We start from the raw sequence: 17,551 nt of genomic DNA on the forward strand, positions 1-17,551 counted from the left end.
AGGAGTGCTCAGCCTCCTCCCTCGGTATGCCTGGCATATCGGAGGGCATCTATGCGAAGATATCCCAGTTGGCGCGGAGGAAAGAGTTGAGCACGAGTTCCTATGCGGAGTCGAGCTCGGCCCCGATCAAGGCGGTCTTGTTGGGGTGGTCGTCCCCGAGGACGACTACCTTTGTCTGGCTATCGGAGTGCAGCTAGGACCCCGATGCCGAGTTGTTGGAGGGAATCTGGAGCTGATCCTTCGGAAGGGCCTTTGCCGCCTGGGCGACCAAGGCCTAGTTGCTGCTCCTCTCCAGGGCTTCGGCGGTGTTGATGTTCTCCGTCTCACATGTGTGAGACGTCTAGATGTCGCCGCGGATGGAGAGGACTCCGTTCGGAGCCGGCATCTTCAAGAGAAGATACGTGTGGTTTGGAATTGACATGAACTTGGCGAGAGCTGGTCTCCCAAGTATGGCATGGTAGGAAGTCTCAAATGGTGCCACCTCAAAGATGATGGACTCGGTTCTGTAGTTTTCCCGAGTGCCAAAGGTGACCGGGAGGGTGACCGTGCCGACTGGAGTCGAGCCAGCACCCAGGATGATGCCGTAGAAGGCCTGGTCCGAGGGTACCAGCTTGGTCATGTCGAAGCCCATGTCTTCGAGGGTCTTGGCGAAGATGATGTTGAGGGCGCTTCCACCGTCGATGAGGACCATGGCCAGACGGATCTGGCGGATCACCGGGTTCACCATGAGGGGGTAAACACTCGGCCTGGGCAGGTGTACCCAGTGGTCGCGTCGATCGAAGGTGATCGGGATCTCCGACAAATGAAGTGGCTCAACCGGGTGCCTGAACACCGAGTTGACATCGCGGTTATGCAGATTGGTGCTACGCCGGCAGGATGGAGCGCTGGAGCCTCCAAAGATGATGTTGACCACCCGTTCTTCCTCCTGAAAGTTGCCGGGTGATCTGTTGGCATGTTCATTGTCGTCGTCTCGCCTGGGCGAGCGATTTCAGCGGCCGCGGCCATGGGAGCTTCTGGAGCCGCCCGGCCTATCGCGATCGTCCAGCCTTGGACGCTTGGGCTCCTCTGGGGCAACACTGTTGGAGAGCACGTGGCACTCGCCTGCCGTGTGTTTGGCGTCCTTGTGCCAGGGGCACTTGGCGTCAAGGAGCTGGTCGAGTTCCTCCTGGTCGAGGGAAGTGCGTTGTTGGGGCCGATCGGTGACGGTGATGGTGTTGTCAGGGCTGCGGTTGCGCTTGCGGGCCTTGGACGACTCGGCACGGTCGCAGTTCTTGCCATGTCATGGAGGACGATCGCGGCCTGGGCGCGCCGAGTCGTCGTCCCTTTGACGAGGACGATCAACGGGGTTGTGGCGGTCCTTGTGGCGGCGGTGTGCACACTTGGCGTCCTCCATGTCGGTGTGCTTGTTGACGACAGCCATCATGTCGGAGACGGGCTTAGGGTTGCTTTCGAACATCTTCCTCCATAGTTCCATACTATGGAGGCCTTGGTGGAAGTGGTAGATCACATCCCTGTCATCAACCTCCGTAATCGTGTTATAGTTAGCAAAGTACCTTTTGATGTATTCACGCAGGGATTCGGAGGGACGCTGCGTGATGCTGCCCAGATCCCATCTGGTTTTGGGACCCGAATAGGCTGCCTGATAGTTTTGCACGAAGGTGGTGCAGAGATCCTGCCAGCAGTTGATCAGGCCGGCAGGAAGAGATTCGAGCCAGTTTTGTGCTTGGCGGCTCATCATCACCGGGAAGTAGGCCACCATGATGTCGTTGTTGTCATTCGCAGCCCGGACGGCGATGGCGTAGGTGCACAACCATGTCTTGGGGTCAGATTCGCCATCGAACTTCCTGATGCCGACCGGCTTGAAGGTCGCAGGCCACTGGATGGCTCACAACTTGTCGGAGAAGGCGGAGAAGCCATCGAGGTCATCCGCCGGGTCGTAGTCATTGGCGCGAAGTTGATGATCGCGGTTATTGCGGTTGGCGCCAGGTGCGCCGTGTTCCTCATCGTAGCGGCGACGTCGTTCCCGCTCGGCGTTGTCCCGCTCACCATGAAGGTTGTCTATGCGGGGTCGGAGATCATGGCGGCCGAGGCGATCACGGAGATCCGCTGGTCGACCTCCTCGTCGTGGCGATGGGGGTGTACCGAGTGGTTAGAGCCTGATTGTGCCCGATAGTTGGAGTACTCCCTCCTCAAGCCCTGAGCCTGGGTTGCTGCAACGTGGAGACGAGCACGGGCTTTTGCGATCTCAGGAGTTTGAGGAAGACCCTCGAATACCTGAAGTACAGCATCCATGTTGGCAGATGGTGTGGCGAAGACTTGGTGGCCGTTGTAGTCTAGGACGAACTCGTGTTCTAGGTTCCAGGGCCTCGGTGGAGATGGACGCCTCCGTCCAACCCGGGGGTTGCGACGCTCTGCGTTCTCGAGATCTTCTTTGCCCTGGCGGATGACTTCCTCGTTTGCCTGGCGATCGGCGCGGAGGGCGCTGCGGTGAAGACGCTGTGCCCGCTATTCGTCATCCTCACTGATGGACTCGGAGTCCAGCAAGACGACCGAGATCTGCCGTCGACCGTCGGGGTTGTTGCGGTTGGGCGGGAAGGTGAAGACAGCGACCTGATATTCAGCCTCAGAAGATGAGGTCGAATCAGATTGGATCTGCTCCGAGTCGGACTGATCCAGCTCGGTGATGCACAGGTTGCCCATATATACTCGGACCTGTCCAAGTACACCGCAGAGCTGTTGCGGAGCCCGTGTGGTACGATGGCCGAGTTGCCTGAATGACATAGCACGCTCTCGCCGAGTTGTATGCACTCGGCGATGGATCTGGTAACTCGATCTATTCCTGAGATTAGATCGGTATTGGAGATGACAGGGCAACGCGTTGCCCAGGGGCGAACGATCGGAGGATCGTTGATGTCGAGTTCAGAGACTCGACAAACGATGGAGCTTTGTGCCGTCAGATCGGATCTGACGCTTGTAGAGTTGCCGCTCTCAGTGCTCGAGGGGCTGGTGGGTGGGTTCCGGGGAACCGTAGTTTATGGGAAACTACCGAAGGTGAAGGAGAATCCGGCGACGGCCTCTATCTAAATGCTGACGTTGGCGGAGAAGAAGACGTCGGATCTTGATGCAATCGAACTCACTGTAAGGACTCCTGAGAAATCTCCCCTACCTGGCGCGCCAACTGTCGGATTGCTTATCCGGCAAGTCCACCAGGGGTATGCCCGGCAGTAGATTTGTAGGTGAAGGGGGGATTCCGGAGCCAAGAGCTAGATGGTTGCGAGATGACGCTAGGGTTTAGACAGGTTCGGGCCGCTCGGGAGCGTAATACCCTACGTCCTATGTTGTGTGTATTGTATTGACGATGAAAGAGATGCCTTGATGAATTGTGTTCTATGGGTCTCCTCACGGTGCCTTTATAGGCCAGGTGCCGTGGGTTACAAGTAAGGGAGGATATCTACTCGGGTTGTTACATGGAATCAGGTCGGTAGAGATCCCTAGATATCCGGAATCCATATCCGTGCCTTGATCTTGATCCTCGGAGGAACCTTCCGACGTCCAGCCGAGTGCCTGTTCGCCGGGTAGTCGTGCAAAGTGGTCCTGGCCGAGTAGGTACCCAGTCGGGAGATAACTACTTGGCTGGAAGGTACCCGGATGTACCTCCGTCACCAGGATCCGACAAACCCCCCGCCACCCACCCGCTCCTACAAAGCCTTTTTCAGGGGTGGGCGGAGGTGACCCTCCCCTACAACCATTTTCAAGGGCGGGTCATGCCCTGACCCGCCTCGGAAAATGGGTTTTTAGGGTCGGGTAACGTTACCCGCGTCTGCAAATAGCCATATTTAGCTACGGAAAGCAGGGGCGGGTGTGCATCCGCCCTTAAAAATGACTTTTTACCCACCCCTATAAACGCTTTATGTTGTATTGTATCTTTACCTATGGTTTATCTGCAAAATAAGAATCATTGACTGATCGCAAGTCCGGAAGCTTTACCGACTGATTGTTCATCGGTAATGTTGGAGTTTTACCGACTGATGTTCGTTGCTAATTTGGTGCTGCGGTGTAGTGCCGGCGCTATGTATGTAAAGATTGCAGCATAACCGAGATCAGGATGGTAGGGCTGGTAACAAGAGAACCCAAACCGATGTACTATATTACAACTGGAGGGTTCCGTTTTACTGCAAAAGCATATAGGACTGACTATCAATGTTGTGCCTTGCAAAAGGTCCCGCTATATGGTGGTGGTGGTGGTGGGGTGGGGGGAGCCAAACCGCGAAAGCACACAGTTGTTCATCAATAAATTAAAGGTTTTTAAGATGCGCGGTTGCAGTCTCGGATGGTGCCGTGCGGTATTACTTGCTGCCGTGTTTCTGCAGGGTCCACCATATCTAAAAGGTGCCGGCCAAGACCAAATGGGTTTCGGAGTCGAATTGAATAACAACTACTAGGCTCAGGCCTTAGGCCAGATATGCAACTTCGTAGTTGATTTTTTTTTAAAAAAATGGAGTCATTATTTGGATGTCCCAAATTAGACCACATTAACGTTTTTAGCAAAGTGAGACGATAATATGACCGCCAAGGGGTGGGGCAGAGGGGTTTTTCTAACTGCTCGTGATCATTTAAGGATTTATATTATTAGGACTTCCAATTGGCGAGACAGCATTATGGGAAACATGCATGCATTCTTGAAGCCTGACCGCGGTGCTATTTAATTTCTTATCTACTTCTATATCTGCTGCCCCTAAAAGAAAACTATTCCATTTCTGCTGTGTAAACTTCCTGATTCAGGTACCACTGGTTGCGTCGTCCAGATCATGGACATGTAGCAGTCCATGTTGAGACACAGGCTCGCTCTTTTGGGCCGTGGAGAGCATTGATTAGTAGCAACCAGCAAATTCGGCGCCAAATGTTTGGAGACCTTTCTCATCTGTAATCACTCCACGTACTCGATCACCCGATCGTTCGATATGCACACATCCTATATATACCAAGCGTCGCCTCTCAGAGCTCTGCACCCAGCCCCTAACACTTCACAACAGGAAGCAAGCTAGCAGCAAGTTCGGTCAACTTGTTCCTGCGATCATGGGATCTGCATGTCACAGGCTTCTCGACGTTTGCGCCATCATGCTGATGGCGATAGCCGTCGCGAACGCTGCCTCCGGCGAGGTGGCATCGCTTGTCGTTACGTCTGCTAATGGGGTTGAACCCATAGTCACAAAGTTCTTGGGTCGACCGGGTCGAGGAACGGGGTCGAGGGTCGAGGGACATCACTTTATAAAATTGTGGTACGAATGGGGTATATCTCTATGGAACGATAAATTATTATGTGGAACGCGACTCTAATTCATCCGGGTCGATATTTTCGGGTCGATGCGTCTTTAAAAGACAAAAACTATATATATATGTGCTACTAATGAAGAAACTAATCTGCACAAGCATATAAGAAACATACAAAATAGTACATTTAGATCATACTACACGTACTCAGCTTATTATCTAATAAAAACCACCTCAATCCGCTATCAATAACCTTCTTATCTCAATTAAATCTGCTAGCATTGGGGCTGCGACCCCTCTCAAACCGGGACGCGATCCAACCTTGAATGGGACACTGACCCTCTTCGACCCCGACCCTCGAATCGGAACGGCGTTCCCGGATCGTGGGACGAGGCATCGACCCCGAATTCTGTGACTATGGTTGAACCCACCCCAAATCCGCCCCTACCCATATTTCAAGAGCCTTAACTACCACCCGCCCCGACCCACCCCGTCGGCCCAATGCCCCAACCCGCCCCAACCCGAAGTCACGATGGAAGATGATATGCGACTTACGTGCCGATCTACTACCATAGCGCCCCAACCCGTCCCAACCCGTCTATGTCGTCAACCCAACCCGCCCCAACCCATTTCATAGTGTCACCCGTTTCCACCCATCCAATAGTACCCGTATTAAAACCCACCCAAAAAACCCATCAAGCCCCGCCCCATTAGCAGGAGTACTTGTCGTCGGCCAGGCCAAGTGTGCCGACTGCACGAGGAAGAACATGAAGGCTGAGGCGGCTTTCAAGGGTAAGATAGACGTATATATAGTTATGTTGGCTACACTATTAAATGATGATCAATTGATCCTTTGATGTCCTTATGGCACCGTAACCTCATCAGGTCTTAAGGTGGCGATCAAGTGCAAGAACAGCAATGGTGAGTACATGAGCAAGGCCGTCGGCGAGCTCGAAAGCTCCGGCGCATTCAACGTCCCGCTCTCCGTCGATCTCCACAGCGCCGAATGCTTCGCGCAGCTCCACGGTGCGGCGGGCACGCCGTGCCCGGGACAGGAACCGTCCAGGATCACGCCGCTGGCCGATGGCAGCTTCGTTGCCGTCCCTGGGAATATGCAACAACCGTCAGCAGAGTGTGCATCTGTGACCATCTGCGGCCCGATCAGGAAGCATTTCGGCAGCCACTTCCCCAAGAAGGGCGAGCAGCCAATGCCTGAGCAGCCCAAGCCCGAACCAGAGCCCAAGCCCCAGCCAGAGTACAATGCCCCAACGCCATCCAACGGCGGTTCACCGAACCCTCCAGCTATGCATTTGACCGGCCATTTCCACAAAGACCATGAGCTGGACCACTACTTTGACCACTTCTTCCACCACTTCCACAAGAAGCCAGTGCCACCAGAGCCTAAACCCGATCCCAAGCCCGAGCCGCAACCGGAGAACCCCTCCTCCGCACCACCGCCGACTCCGATCTATCACCCTCCGGCCAAGTATTGAACTCGTTTTGGTTGGTATCCCAAAGTAGCATCCATGGTAATCTTGCGTGTGACTTAATTTGCAGTACTACTTATTAGTTTCTGCAGAATAATGGCTATATATTACAAGTGTGAGACTTTTTTTTCTTTTTTCTTTTGTTCCCACAAAGCCAACTGTGAGACTGGAGCCATGGATTATCATTCAGCTACAAATAGGGGTGCTATAATTTATTGAGAATAATTCAGAGGCATGGCATATGTAATGTTTTCTGGCATATATAATTTATTGAGAATAATTTATTGTGCTGTATGGTTTATGTATCCTTTTATCTATGTTTAAGCCATGCTGATCGTTTAAAAGCACTACTGAATTTGATCAACCCACATGGGTATAAGGGTATTCAACCGACAGTTTATTGCATTGCTGATGTTACCTTTTCTCATATATACCCTTCTGGATCAAGAAACAGACACTCCATCTCAGCCGGTTTCAAACGACAATGCAGCTTGCACTACTGCAACTGAACGATAGGAAAAGAGGTGATTAAAGGAGGCATTGTGTACAAGCAAATAGAAGTCTCTTTCATAAAGGTGATCATATGGAACACCGTGTCTGCTCTTATTGAACGTCGTCCATTCATTGTTACACTGTAAACTGTCCCTTTAGTACAGTGCACCCCAGCTAACCATGCATAAGCTTTTGACAAAGAAAAGTACTACACTTTTTGCCAGCGTACAAGTTGGCCCAGACAACCGATTTTCTTTTATACTGCAGGACAACCCATTTGGTAGCCCACCTAAAACTCAGTGATTTTTTTACTTTTTATGTAATATTTAGAAACAACCTATCCAAAATAAATTTTAAAACAATCCTTTTAATTTGGCGGAGCCTAACATTATCACACCACATGCCCTATATTGATGGATAAGGTGTTGTTCCGATATATCTATCTATATTATAACGATCGAAAATAATTGAAAACTTTTTTTACTCGAATTGGGTCTACCTTACCCCACGCCGGACCCGTCTGTCGGGTGGAGGGAGGTGAAAGAAAGTGTAGACCTATAAAAACTGCGAGTTGGAGAGTGTTTTTGCCAAAAACCAAATTTTTTTCTCACCGGACAATTCCTTAACCCCCGCGCGTACCCGCTGGGCCGCTGCTGGGCTCACCCAGTCACCCTTGTCTGCTGCTGCCGTTTCCTTCTCCCTTCCGCTGCTCTGCACGGCCATGAGCCTCCCTGCAGCCGCCATGTACCCGGAATCGGCCGCGGGTCTTCACAATTTAGATATAGCTCCGTCTTCCCTGTCACTGGGCCCGAGTCTTCCCTGCCGCCAGGGGGCCCGAGGCGGCGCCGCCCCTCTGCTCAGCCTCGCCTTCACCCTCGCTCGCCGACGATCCGTACTGGTCCGACCTGCTCCACCGTACGGGTTTGCTTGCTTATGGACCCGTTCTTGAAGCATGCTTGCTTATGGACCCATTCTTGAAGTAGGAGGTCATGGCTTGCTTCTGGATCCATTCTTAACCCTGCTGTTGGTTAGATGCCTTAATTTCTTGCTGTGTTCATCCTAGATTGCAGGTCGTTGTATGTTCGTCCCTGCACCAAGGAGGACGCCCACCATCTGTTTGTTGAAATGCTCAAGCTGTGCTGATGCTGCAGCATCACGCCCCCTTGGGCCTTGGCACACCGCACAACGCCATCGCAAACTCAGAGAGCACACCAGGATTGGGGTAGACTGATGACCTTGAGTACGCCAGATGAATCGAGACCAGTGCCCTGAATATATTTTGTTGCTGTTTTGCCTACCTTAACAATTCTACTGCTTATTACCTGCTACTGAATATATTATTCAGCCTCCTGATCAAATCAATTTTTTCAGCCTCCTGATCAAATCCATGGTTTGCTTGAACTACATTTGTGATGTGATGACAACAAATCTTAGTGAATTAACTCATCATTCTGAAAGCAAAAAACACACACGCAATTTTAGAAATCGCTTGCACTTTACAGAATGACATACGGAGTATGTTGTTTGTGTTGGTATTATATCATTTTTGGTTTGCACTATAGTTTTTTTTAATTTACTATACTATTTTAAATATGTGTGTGCCGCACATACATCTATGCTAGTGTACAACAAAAGACTCATGAGTACGCAAATCGAATCCCGCGAGAGCGAGCCTTGCAGCGATTGATCCGGCCGCGTGTAATCATTAATGCCCTTCCACCGTACCTGCAACTGCTTTTTTCCCTTCGTTGTTTTTTTCACCAAGCATCTGTTCCCTCAAATCCAATTATATAGTCGGGCGTGACTCGCTTTGTAAGGCACAAGCTGTAAACGTATGTAAGCTTGTCGTTCATATATAGTAGTAGGATATATAAGAGCCTCGTTGTCTAGTTGGAATCCACATGTCCATACCGGTTGCTGGACGCCACCCAGAGCCCCCTGCGTGAAGCACACCCCTGGATGCCGCCGCCACTGCTGGACGGCGAGCGGCGGCAGCAGCCCCAGCGGCGCCGAAGCCGGCGCTCGCTCGCACCACTGCTACCCTCGTTTTCCTTCCTCTCCTGCTGAAATTTCCTTCTCAATTCAATATATAAATAAACCTTGCAACAGAGGGGTACCCTCCATGCAGTCCTCCGTCACCAGATCCTGCCTCACGAGGTCTGAATCTAAACCCTGTCAGCGCAGGCGGGACAGCCATGTCCCGATCTAAACCAGAGCCTGCTGTGTCCTGCGGCGGTGGCGGGCATTGGCAGTTCTTTGGGTGAAAATCATGCTCCGGTTTCACGACCATGGCGTCTTTGACGTCAGGTGTCCTACTCGTATGCGTCGTCTAATGAGGTCTCAAGGTAACTGCAGCTAACAAACTCAAGGGAAGCCATGGTGGTGATTGAAGCCTGGTCGTTTAGCCACATTTTGCCCTGGTGCTAAGGCGGAAGTCGTTATGTGTCATCTCATACTTTTGCTAAGATGAGGTGTTGTTATGTGTGGTACGGTTATGCCACAAAGTGTGTCCTCGTGCTAGTGATGTGTGTTGATGTTGGTTAAGACCTAGTTTATCTTGGTAGCTTATCAAGGTTTTATCCCAGTTTTCTTAAATTAACCTGTTAAGACCCATTTTTGCTAAAAATGAGGCCCATGATTTATGGTCAGCCACAACCTTCAATACAGTTCGGGTGGGGATGCTCTCCCTCGTAGACACATCAAAAAAAATTTAATGGGTTGCATGCCGCCATCCGTCACTGCCTTTGGCTTGGTGGCCGATAGGTGGGTCACTAGGTCCGTTAGGTGTGTCTTGTGCTGTTATAAGGCGGTTAAGTCCTATTTGTGCACCCTTGAATCCTTGTACTTGCTCCTAATTGGACGAAAGTGTGTTCCTTGGATCTTTGTTGTGCTTTTTCTTCGCATTTCATACATAAACACAACTGCATAAATTTTTATACCAACACTTGTGGAAATGGTTAGATGTAAGCTCTATTACTAGGAATGGTATAAGTGTTGGTACTTTCTTTTGTATTTATATGCAAATTTTGATGGTAAAAATTGGTACTTAATAATGATCATCAACAATGAGCTAGTAACCTAAGGGGATATTTAGACCATGCTAAAACTTACAGAAATCTTTTTTTCTCTTTCTTTTATAGCATGGTAGCTGCTAGGCAATGTCTTTCCTTGTATCCTTTTACTGAGCATAAAGCTCTCACATTGTGACTATCTTAGGACCTAGTTCGTCCTCGTATCTTCTTTTTTCATTTCCCTTGATTCTACCTCTACCCCCCTACTTTAGTTGTTAACTGCATTTTGTTGGTTTCAGGCCTGAAGAATTGATGCGTTGTTGAGGAGGCTTCTGTTTTTTAGAGTAAAGATCCAAGAAGTTGTGTAATGAATGTCCACAGCCAGAACCTAAAGCAAACGTGAGAAATCTACAAGTCGTGTTGTCCCACGGCCATAAACATGTTCTGTGCCATGCTGATATTTAGAGTACATTTGTTTAGGTATGCAATTCCTTGTTGACCGCATTGAAGGCTAATTATTTTGTTAGGCATTTTGATAATTAAGTCTTTATGACAATGGTCGGGCGTTTGTAGGACCATTCAGATTACACAGTCTTAGAAAGTAAAAATAACACAATATTGTTTGCATGATTGAAGATCTCTTTTTATTTTATTTCTGCAAACAGGTTGCACATTCTTTTACTACTACAAAAATGATTTGTAGGAACGCCTCGACTTTTCTTTAGAGACGAACCAAAATTTCACCCGTTCCTGCAATGGTGCTCGATTACTGTAGCAACCGACCCACCTCTGAAAATGCATTTGTGGGGGCAGGTCACCCCCTCACCCGCCCCTAAAAATGGGTCCATTTTTAGGGACGGGTGAGGGGGTGACCCGCCCCTACAAATGGCATTTTTAAGGGCAGGTCATCTCCTCACCCGCCTCTGAAAGTAATTTTCAAATATTTCAGAAAATTGTAGAGGTGGATTAGCATAATACTCCGAAGTATCTGGGTATTTGATCGAATGTCCGAACATATGTACCCGGATTCTCCGGATATTCAATCGGATGCCCGAACATGAGTCTGGAGTATCGTGTATTTTCTATGAACTAAATTGATTTTTAGAATAAATAGTTGAATGCCCATGCATTGCTACGGGAGTTGATTTTCTTAACGCAGAAAAAGAGTATACAAGAACAAATTATAATGCAAATCAAACATCCAACTGGATACCAATAGTCTGAGCTAAAGATTCAATTATAAAAAGATGCAAATATGCCAAGAAATATTCACCATTGTCACCAAGGTCAACTGAATATTCAAACAAGTGTACACTATATTCTATTTTATATCTCTTCCTACGATGCGGCTAAGATAATTTTTTACGTCCGTAGGAAGTAAACTTTTATAAGAATTCAAGTCCGACATCAACAGAGAGGTATAATACAGCATTTCTTTTTTTGCTAACTGAGATATGCAAGAAGCAAAGGTTGTATAACCAGAGAATCAAACAGATGCAATTCTACATTCTTGTGATTTATGGTGTTGATGACAAAAGAAAAAGGCAAGGAGGTTAACATAAAAACAATCACACAATAGAGTTCTCTACCTCGACCAAGGAGAATGGTGAACCAGTAGTGCCTCTATTAGCTGCTGGGTTGACACTGCAAACTGCTTGTTCCAGGTTCATTAATATTCACTTCCTTCGGGCTCTTACCTGCAAGAAACAATGGATTAGGTAAGAAAAATGTTTACACAAGAAATCAAGGAAAAAAACATGGGGGGAATAAGGTAGATCAACATAAAGCATGAAAAGTACAGCTTCCGGTTTATTACCATAAGTATTAAATGGTGTTGAATAGCCTTTATATGCAGTTTGTGCTTTCAACACAGCCAGTTAGCTTTGTTGTGAGCTTCAATCAGGTACTGCTCTCGCAAAGCTATAAGTGTCATCTGAAACAAAAACCAGACACACCGATGAGCAAGTGGTAAAAACTTGCCAGCACCAATATAGGTCAAGGCTCACTGCCTTTGCAGATACCCATTACTCTATCTAGATAAGGTAATAGGATTAGCATCAGCTAAATACCAGCGGTAGAATGGATCTAATTGTGTTGCATGTAAATGCCTGAGTGCAGGTCCTTACACATGTTCCTTACCCACGACAAACTCAATGAATCATGATAGTACTGATTTCAGTTATTGGCTAGAGAATTCAAATAGTCTTAACAGCCAGCTGTGACGTGGGAAATGTTTTATTGCATCATCCAATAGTCTTAATAGCCATCAGACTATCAGAGTATCCAATTTTTAAGTTTCTATGAAATAATTTTGTATATATTGGCTTGCGCGAAAATGATTGTTAATCTAAACACATAAGTGAATGTTGGTCAAAACCTTGGCAACTTGGGAAACCTATATAGACATACAAGGTTACAAGTAGCAAAAATAATATAAAAAAATCTATTCTGAAGCTAATTTTATTCAGAATAAAAAAATAGCCAACATGGGATAGCTCCAATCCATAATTCAACCACCATTGGTGTTAAGCGGCCAGAGGCACTCTGTAACCATAATTCAACCACCATTTTCAATAAGCGCTCTCTCTAGAAATAAGGATCGATTATTACTCTAGCCAGTTCTAAAGTAGCAGTCTCATATATGCATCCACATAGTAGTCCTCACTGCCATCTAAAAGTGTTCTACTTCAGACAGATGCTAACCTCCACTGCTACCCTCTAAAGTAACTCCAATCAATAATTCCATAGACTCTGCAGGAACATCTAAAAAATATTCTGATTTCTTTCTAACATGTCAAACAGTCAAAGTATCAATTCTTCAGAAATTGTAAACTTGAATAAATCTAACATTTGAGATTATTTATGCACGCGCTTACCAGAATTTGAGGTATTTTAGAAGTAGACAGTGCAATATCCAGCAAGAACCTTCCTACAAACAAATCTAACAGCCATTTTAGAATTTGAGGTATGAAGTGAAACTTAAGAGAAGCTTGAAATCTACAAACAAATCTAACAGCATGCCTCCTATCACTCTATCAGTAGTAAACCTATCTCTAACTTTGAATCTGAGTCTCTTTCTCAACTGCTTGGTAACATTACTCTGAATCATACCTGCTGACCAACAGCACTAGACTCTTCCTTTTCAGGCTATCTTAGTTGCTCTGAACCATTGCACTGAATCACCGTATCATGATAGCAACATTCAGCTAACATAAGCATTATAACTTTCAGGCTTAGTTTTGGAACACAGTTGCTGTTATAAAGCTTAGAACACCAAATTCTATGCAAAGCATTAAGTTCCTTACCCATTTGCAGTTTTGTATGACAGCAGCCTAACCCATGTCCAAGCAGAATGTAAAGATCCATTACCAGTCAAATTGCCAAGCCTACAAGACAGCGACAAGATTTGAAGCACCATCATCTCAATGAGCAATTGAATTCAACTTTCGATGGCCTGAAATTGGGACAACTGCACTGAGGTTCCAAAACTTCTAACATCATCAGAGCTATCAGGTCGTTGATAACAATTCCATGAACAAGTTGATGTGGTCATCATGAGAGAGGAACAGGTTGTCCACTAGTGATAGTGAATCATATTCATGGAATACATGAACCGGCAAACAAAAAGTAAATGGCCATTGTTCAGAATTTCAGAAAAAAATGCTAATGATATATCACTGGTCAGAGCTTATATAGCCCCCACCACCTCCCAAAAAAAGATCATGCTAACATATTGCTAAACCAAGAGGAATACTTCATTTACAAGTAAATTCCCAATCAATCTGGTAAGAGGCCTACATAATGCAGCATGATAAATTGACAATGCAAGTAAAACTATTTTTTTAGTCATATGCAGATAAATTGATAATTTCCAACCAAAGAATGAAAAGTGGGGAGGTACTCATCGCAGCTCGCCGAAGACTTGCTGTTGGCAGGTGACAGAGGTACACATGCGTGCCCTGGCCGGGGGGTGGGGGGCGTCGCCGCGCGGCCTCGATGCCGTCACATGGGCGTCCGCGGGAGGCTGCGTCGCGCGCCATCGCCGGGTGGCCGGCGTTGCACGGATCCTGGCTGTGCCGCCGGGGGGGAGGCGTGCCGCCGCTCACCCGCGCCGCTCGCGCCGAGATCCAGGCCGTGCCGCCGGGGGGGGGGCGTGCACCCTTACAGGGGGCCGCCGCTCGCGCCGGGATCCATGCCGTGCCGCCGGGTACCACAAAAACGAAGTCACTCGGTACTGCTTCCACTTTCTTACCAAGCCAATGCTTTCATGTAGACCAAACTTGGCCAACTTCAATCGGCCACAAACTCCAAATCAAGCAAACCATATGTAACCTTCTCTCCCGTGACACCATGCTGCAGAGTAGCCAATAGGTACACGTGCATAATCTACCAGAACAATGTGCAAAAAGAATCCATCTTCGAGTAAGAGAATTTGTGAATTGAAACCAAGATAACTCGAGTCTCTGGAATATATGAAGAACACATATGAAAATGAAGATGTCGTGAAGCGCCCCGACCCGAAGATCAAGGCTAAACCATGTATTATTTACCGAATTAAGTCTCCGTCATAATACATGTTACATCAAGTGGAGTCCAGAGTCATACAGAGCTTTATTTAACACGTACATGAGAAGTAAAGTGACAACACAAAGCTACACAGAACAACCATAGGATAACAACTAGCATAACGACATGCAGGACTAGCTCTTCATCCATCATGGCTCCACTCGAAAAGCTTGGGTGCAGACACGATCTACTCGCAGTCTTCTGGCACAAAGTCAGGATCCTCTGGAGAAAATCAACAGGGGTGAGTACAAAAGTAATCAGCAAGCTCCACCTCGCCCTACGGGAGGGGAATGACATGCATGATACACATTAAGCACAATGCATTAGCAATGCAACTCATGGTATGCAACTCTTCCCAACACAACCCACAGTAGGTAGCTCACTAGTTGTCAGGACCACACCGTAGCCTGTCCATACCGTGGACACGGACCATTCGAATGGATTATACACTCTACAGAGGTCGTACACTGTACCCACAAGCTCGACTGCCCGAACGGACAACCGACATAGCCGACACCCAGCCGTGGTCACGCCTCAGCCTGGCCGCACAAACTCTCGGGCCCTGACCCCAAAGGTCTATACCTGTAAACCATCCCTGCGACCGTCAGGCTAACTAGTGGGATTAGGCTAAGTCCGGCCCATACCGGAACCTGTGGTCGTACTAAAGTAAGCTAGGTGAGATGTCAAAACAACTCGGTCCTTATGGTTCACCAGGGCAACAACCATCCCTCAACATGTCAACTCGAGCCTACCACCACGGTAGCACTCACCTGCCAGTCTACCACCACGGTAGCGCCGGCTCCAGCATACCCAGCTGTCCTAGCCTCAGCCAAAACCCTTCATATCCTAGTCTCAACTCTGGATATGCATAACTACTCATATGCATGTATGAGCACACACAATCACTCAAGTTCCGGTATATGTAATCGATCGTAAACTAGGGCTACAACTAGATGTCCTCACATGGATGTCCGCTCACGTAGGGGTCGATGAAACTTGCCTTCGCTTACGTACGCGTCGGCTGCGGCAGCTTCCTGCTCGCGGTACGGGTCTTCTGGCTCCGGCTCGCGGTACTGGCATTCGTACTCCTTGGCAGGCTCCTCCTCGGTCACTCCGTGATCTACGGGCGAAAACGGCACAACCGGCAAACAAACACAAGGAAGCTATAAAATAAGCTCAAATGGATATGAAAATAGGAGGAATAGATAGTATATGATTTGAGGAGAGTTTAGGAAAAAGAGTTACATGAAAAGGAGTTTATATGAATGAGATATTGAGTTTACAGTATTGGTTGGTGTTTAATTTCGAAAATAGAATGATTTGGATTAAGTACTCACGGCCTGGTGGGTGTTTTGGGCCTTTATTAGTATTGTGGAGTTAATGGTTGGGGAGCTTCCTCCCATCTCACCTTGGCGCGGAACAACTCGAGGAAGAGGGTCAACTGTTGGAGCTTCGTCTCGTGAGGGAGCTGGGCTCGTGAGGAGTGGTTCAGCTAGCGGAGCAAAGCAGCTCGGTGTGCTTGGGCTGATGATGGGGCTCGTCACGGCCTCGCTCCTTTTATAGGCGAGGAGAGCAGCGGCGGATTTGCGCAGGGACGGGCGACGGCGTGGGCTGCGTCAGCTCGTCATCAACGCGAACAGTGGCAGTGCTGAAGGCACGAGCGTCGAGGCGGCAAAGCCGGCGAGGACGCTGCAGCGGCGTGGCGAGGTGGGGACGCGGAGGTGGGCGGCACGGCGTTGTGATGACGGCAGTGTGCGGTCCCGTCGTGGGGCTGGCGTGTCGCGCGTGCGCGAGCGAGAGCGAGCGCGGGTGAGGACGGCAGGGAGGGTGCGTCGGCTTCTTTTATAGACGAGGTGAGGCGGTTCGCGCGGCGGAGAAAAAATCTCGGCCGGCACTGTGCGCGACGACCCCGATTTATGGCGAAGTGGGTGCCGCCATGTTTGCATGATGGGTTATTTAATATTGTGAGCACTCTTGCCGGTTTCTAGGAAATGGAGTGAGTGATGCCATGACGGGTCATTTCTAGGTCAATGGTGTGGGTACTCTGTGGCTTCCATGGAATGATGAAGTTATGGCGCAGGAGGTAGGCGCTGTCATGATTGTCTGAGAATTATGGCGTGGTACGGTGACTCGAGAGGCTTCTATGGGAAGAGACAAGATGATTTTTGTCATAGGTGCAAGCATGCGAATGCTGGTTATTGAAGGGAACGAATGTACTATCGCAAGGCAAGAGTATAAAATAGTTTGCCTAGTAGTTATGTAATACTTCATATAACGTTAGTATTATTTTACGTTACTAGTTTAATTGCAACATAAGTTTTATTTTAGTGATTGTTGGAAATTGAGGTGGCCCTAATACCCACTAAGTTGAGGATCTACCCCTATGACACACCAACTCACTTCAGAGTCGGTCAGCTTCTAGTCACTTAGTGTACCGGGTCCTTTTGACGGCAGAGCCGCCTTTTGCTTCCGGGAGGCCGAGCCTACCAACAGATGAAGCTGGATTCCGTGTGACAGAGCCAACCTTCGATGAAACCCAGACCCTTTTGTGATCCCGGGTGGCAGAGCCAACCTTCGATGGATCACAACTTTATACACTAAGTACTTAAGTTTAACCGGGAGACTAACACTTATAAAGACACTTACCTTATTGGAGCAACAAAGTTACAAAGGAACACACACCTTTAAGTGGCTAGCCTAGCACTCACCCTTCTAGCCCTACCA

The 17,551-nt window shown here is 48.3% G+C and overlaps 2 protein-coding genes and 2 long non-coding RNA genes across 6 annotated transcripts; 2 read left to right on the plus strand and 2 right to left on the minus strand.

The window, feature by feature from the left end:
* Positions 1-340: 340 nt before the first annotated feature.
* Positions 341-727, minus strand: LOC120647971. Its single transcript, XM_039924765.1, has one exon. It carries the CDS (start codon positions 725-727, stop codon positions 341-343), a length of 387 nt encoding a protein of 128 aa, XP_039780699.1.
* A 4,279-nt stretch (positions 728-5,006) lies between these two features.
* Positions 5,007-7,063, plus strand: LOC120651348 (proline-rich protein 4-like). Its single transcript, XM_039928826.1, has 3 exons — positions 5,007-5,169; positions 5,994-6,063; positions 6,157-7,063. Exons 1-3 carry the CDS (start codon positions 5,077-5,079, stop codon positions 6,762-6,764), a joined length of 771 nt encoding a protein of 256 aa, XP_039784760.1. The 5' UTR covers positions 5,007-5,076; the 3' UTR covers positions 6,765-7,063.
* An 846-nt stretch (positions 7,064-7,909) lies between these two features.
* On the plus strand, positions 7,910-8,651 carry LOC120651355. Of its 2 annotated transcripts, none has more exons than XR_005666144.1 (2): positions 7,910-8,236; positions 8,314-8,651. It is a non-coding gene; the product is annotated as an uncharacterized LOC120651355 (long non-coding RNA). The 2 variants fall into 2 exon arrangements; XR_005666143.1 differs by having other exon boundaries at positions 8,321-8,651.
* Positions 8,652-11,562: 2,911 nt separating this feature from the next.
* LOC120651354 lies at positions 11,563-14,336 on the minus strand. 2 transcript variants are annotated; one of them, XR_005666140.1, is made up of 5 exons: positions 13,567-14,336; positions 13,373-13,467; positions 13,138-13,190; positions 12,078-12,194; positions 11,563-11,958 (listed from the first exon to the last, which is right to left on the minus strand). It is a non-coding gene; the product is annotated as an uncharacterized LOC120651354 (long non-coding RNA). The 2 variants fall into 2 exon arrangements; XR_005666141.1 differs by having other exon boundaries at positions 13,138-13,202.
* Positions 14,337-17,551: the final 3,215 nt, after the last annotated feature.

This window comes from Panicum virgatum, chromosome 9K (genome assembly GCF_016808335.1).
Source record: "Panicum virgatum strain AP13 chromosome 9K, P.virgatum_v5, whole genome shotgun sequence".
Classification (NCBI taxonomy): Eukaryota; Viridiplantae; Streptophyta; class Magnoliopsida; order Poales; family Poaceae; genus Panicum; species Panicum virgatum.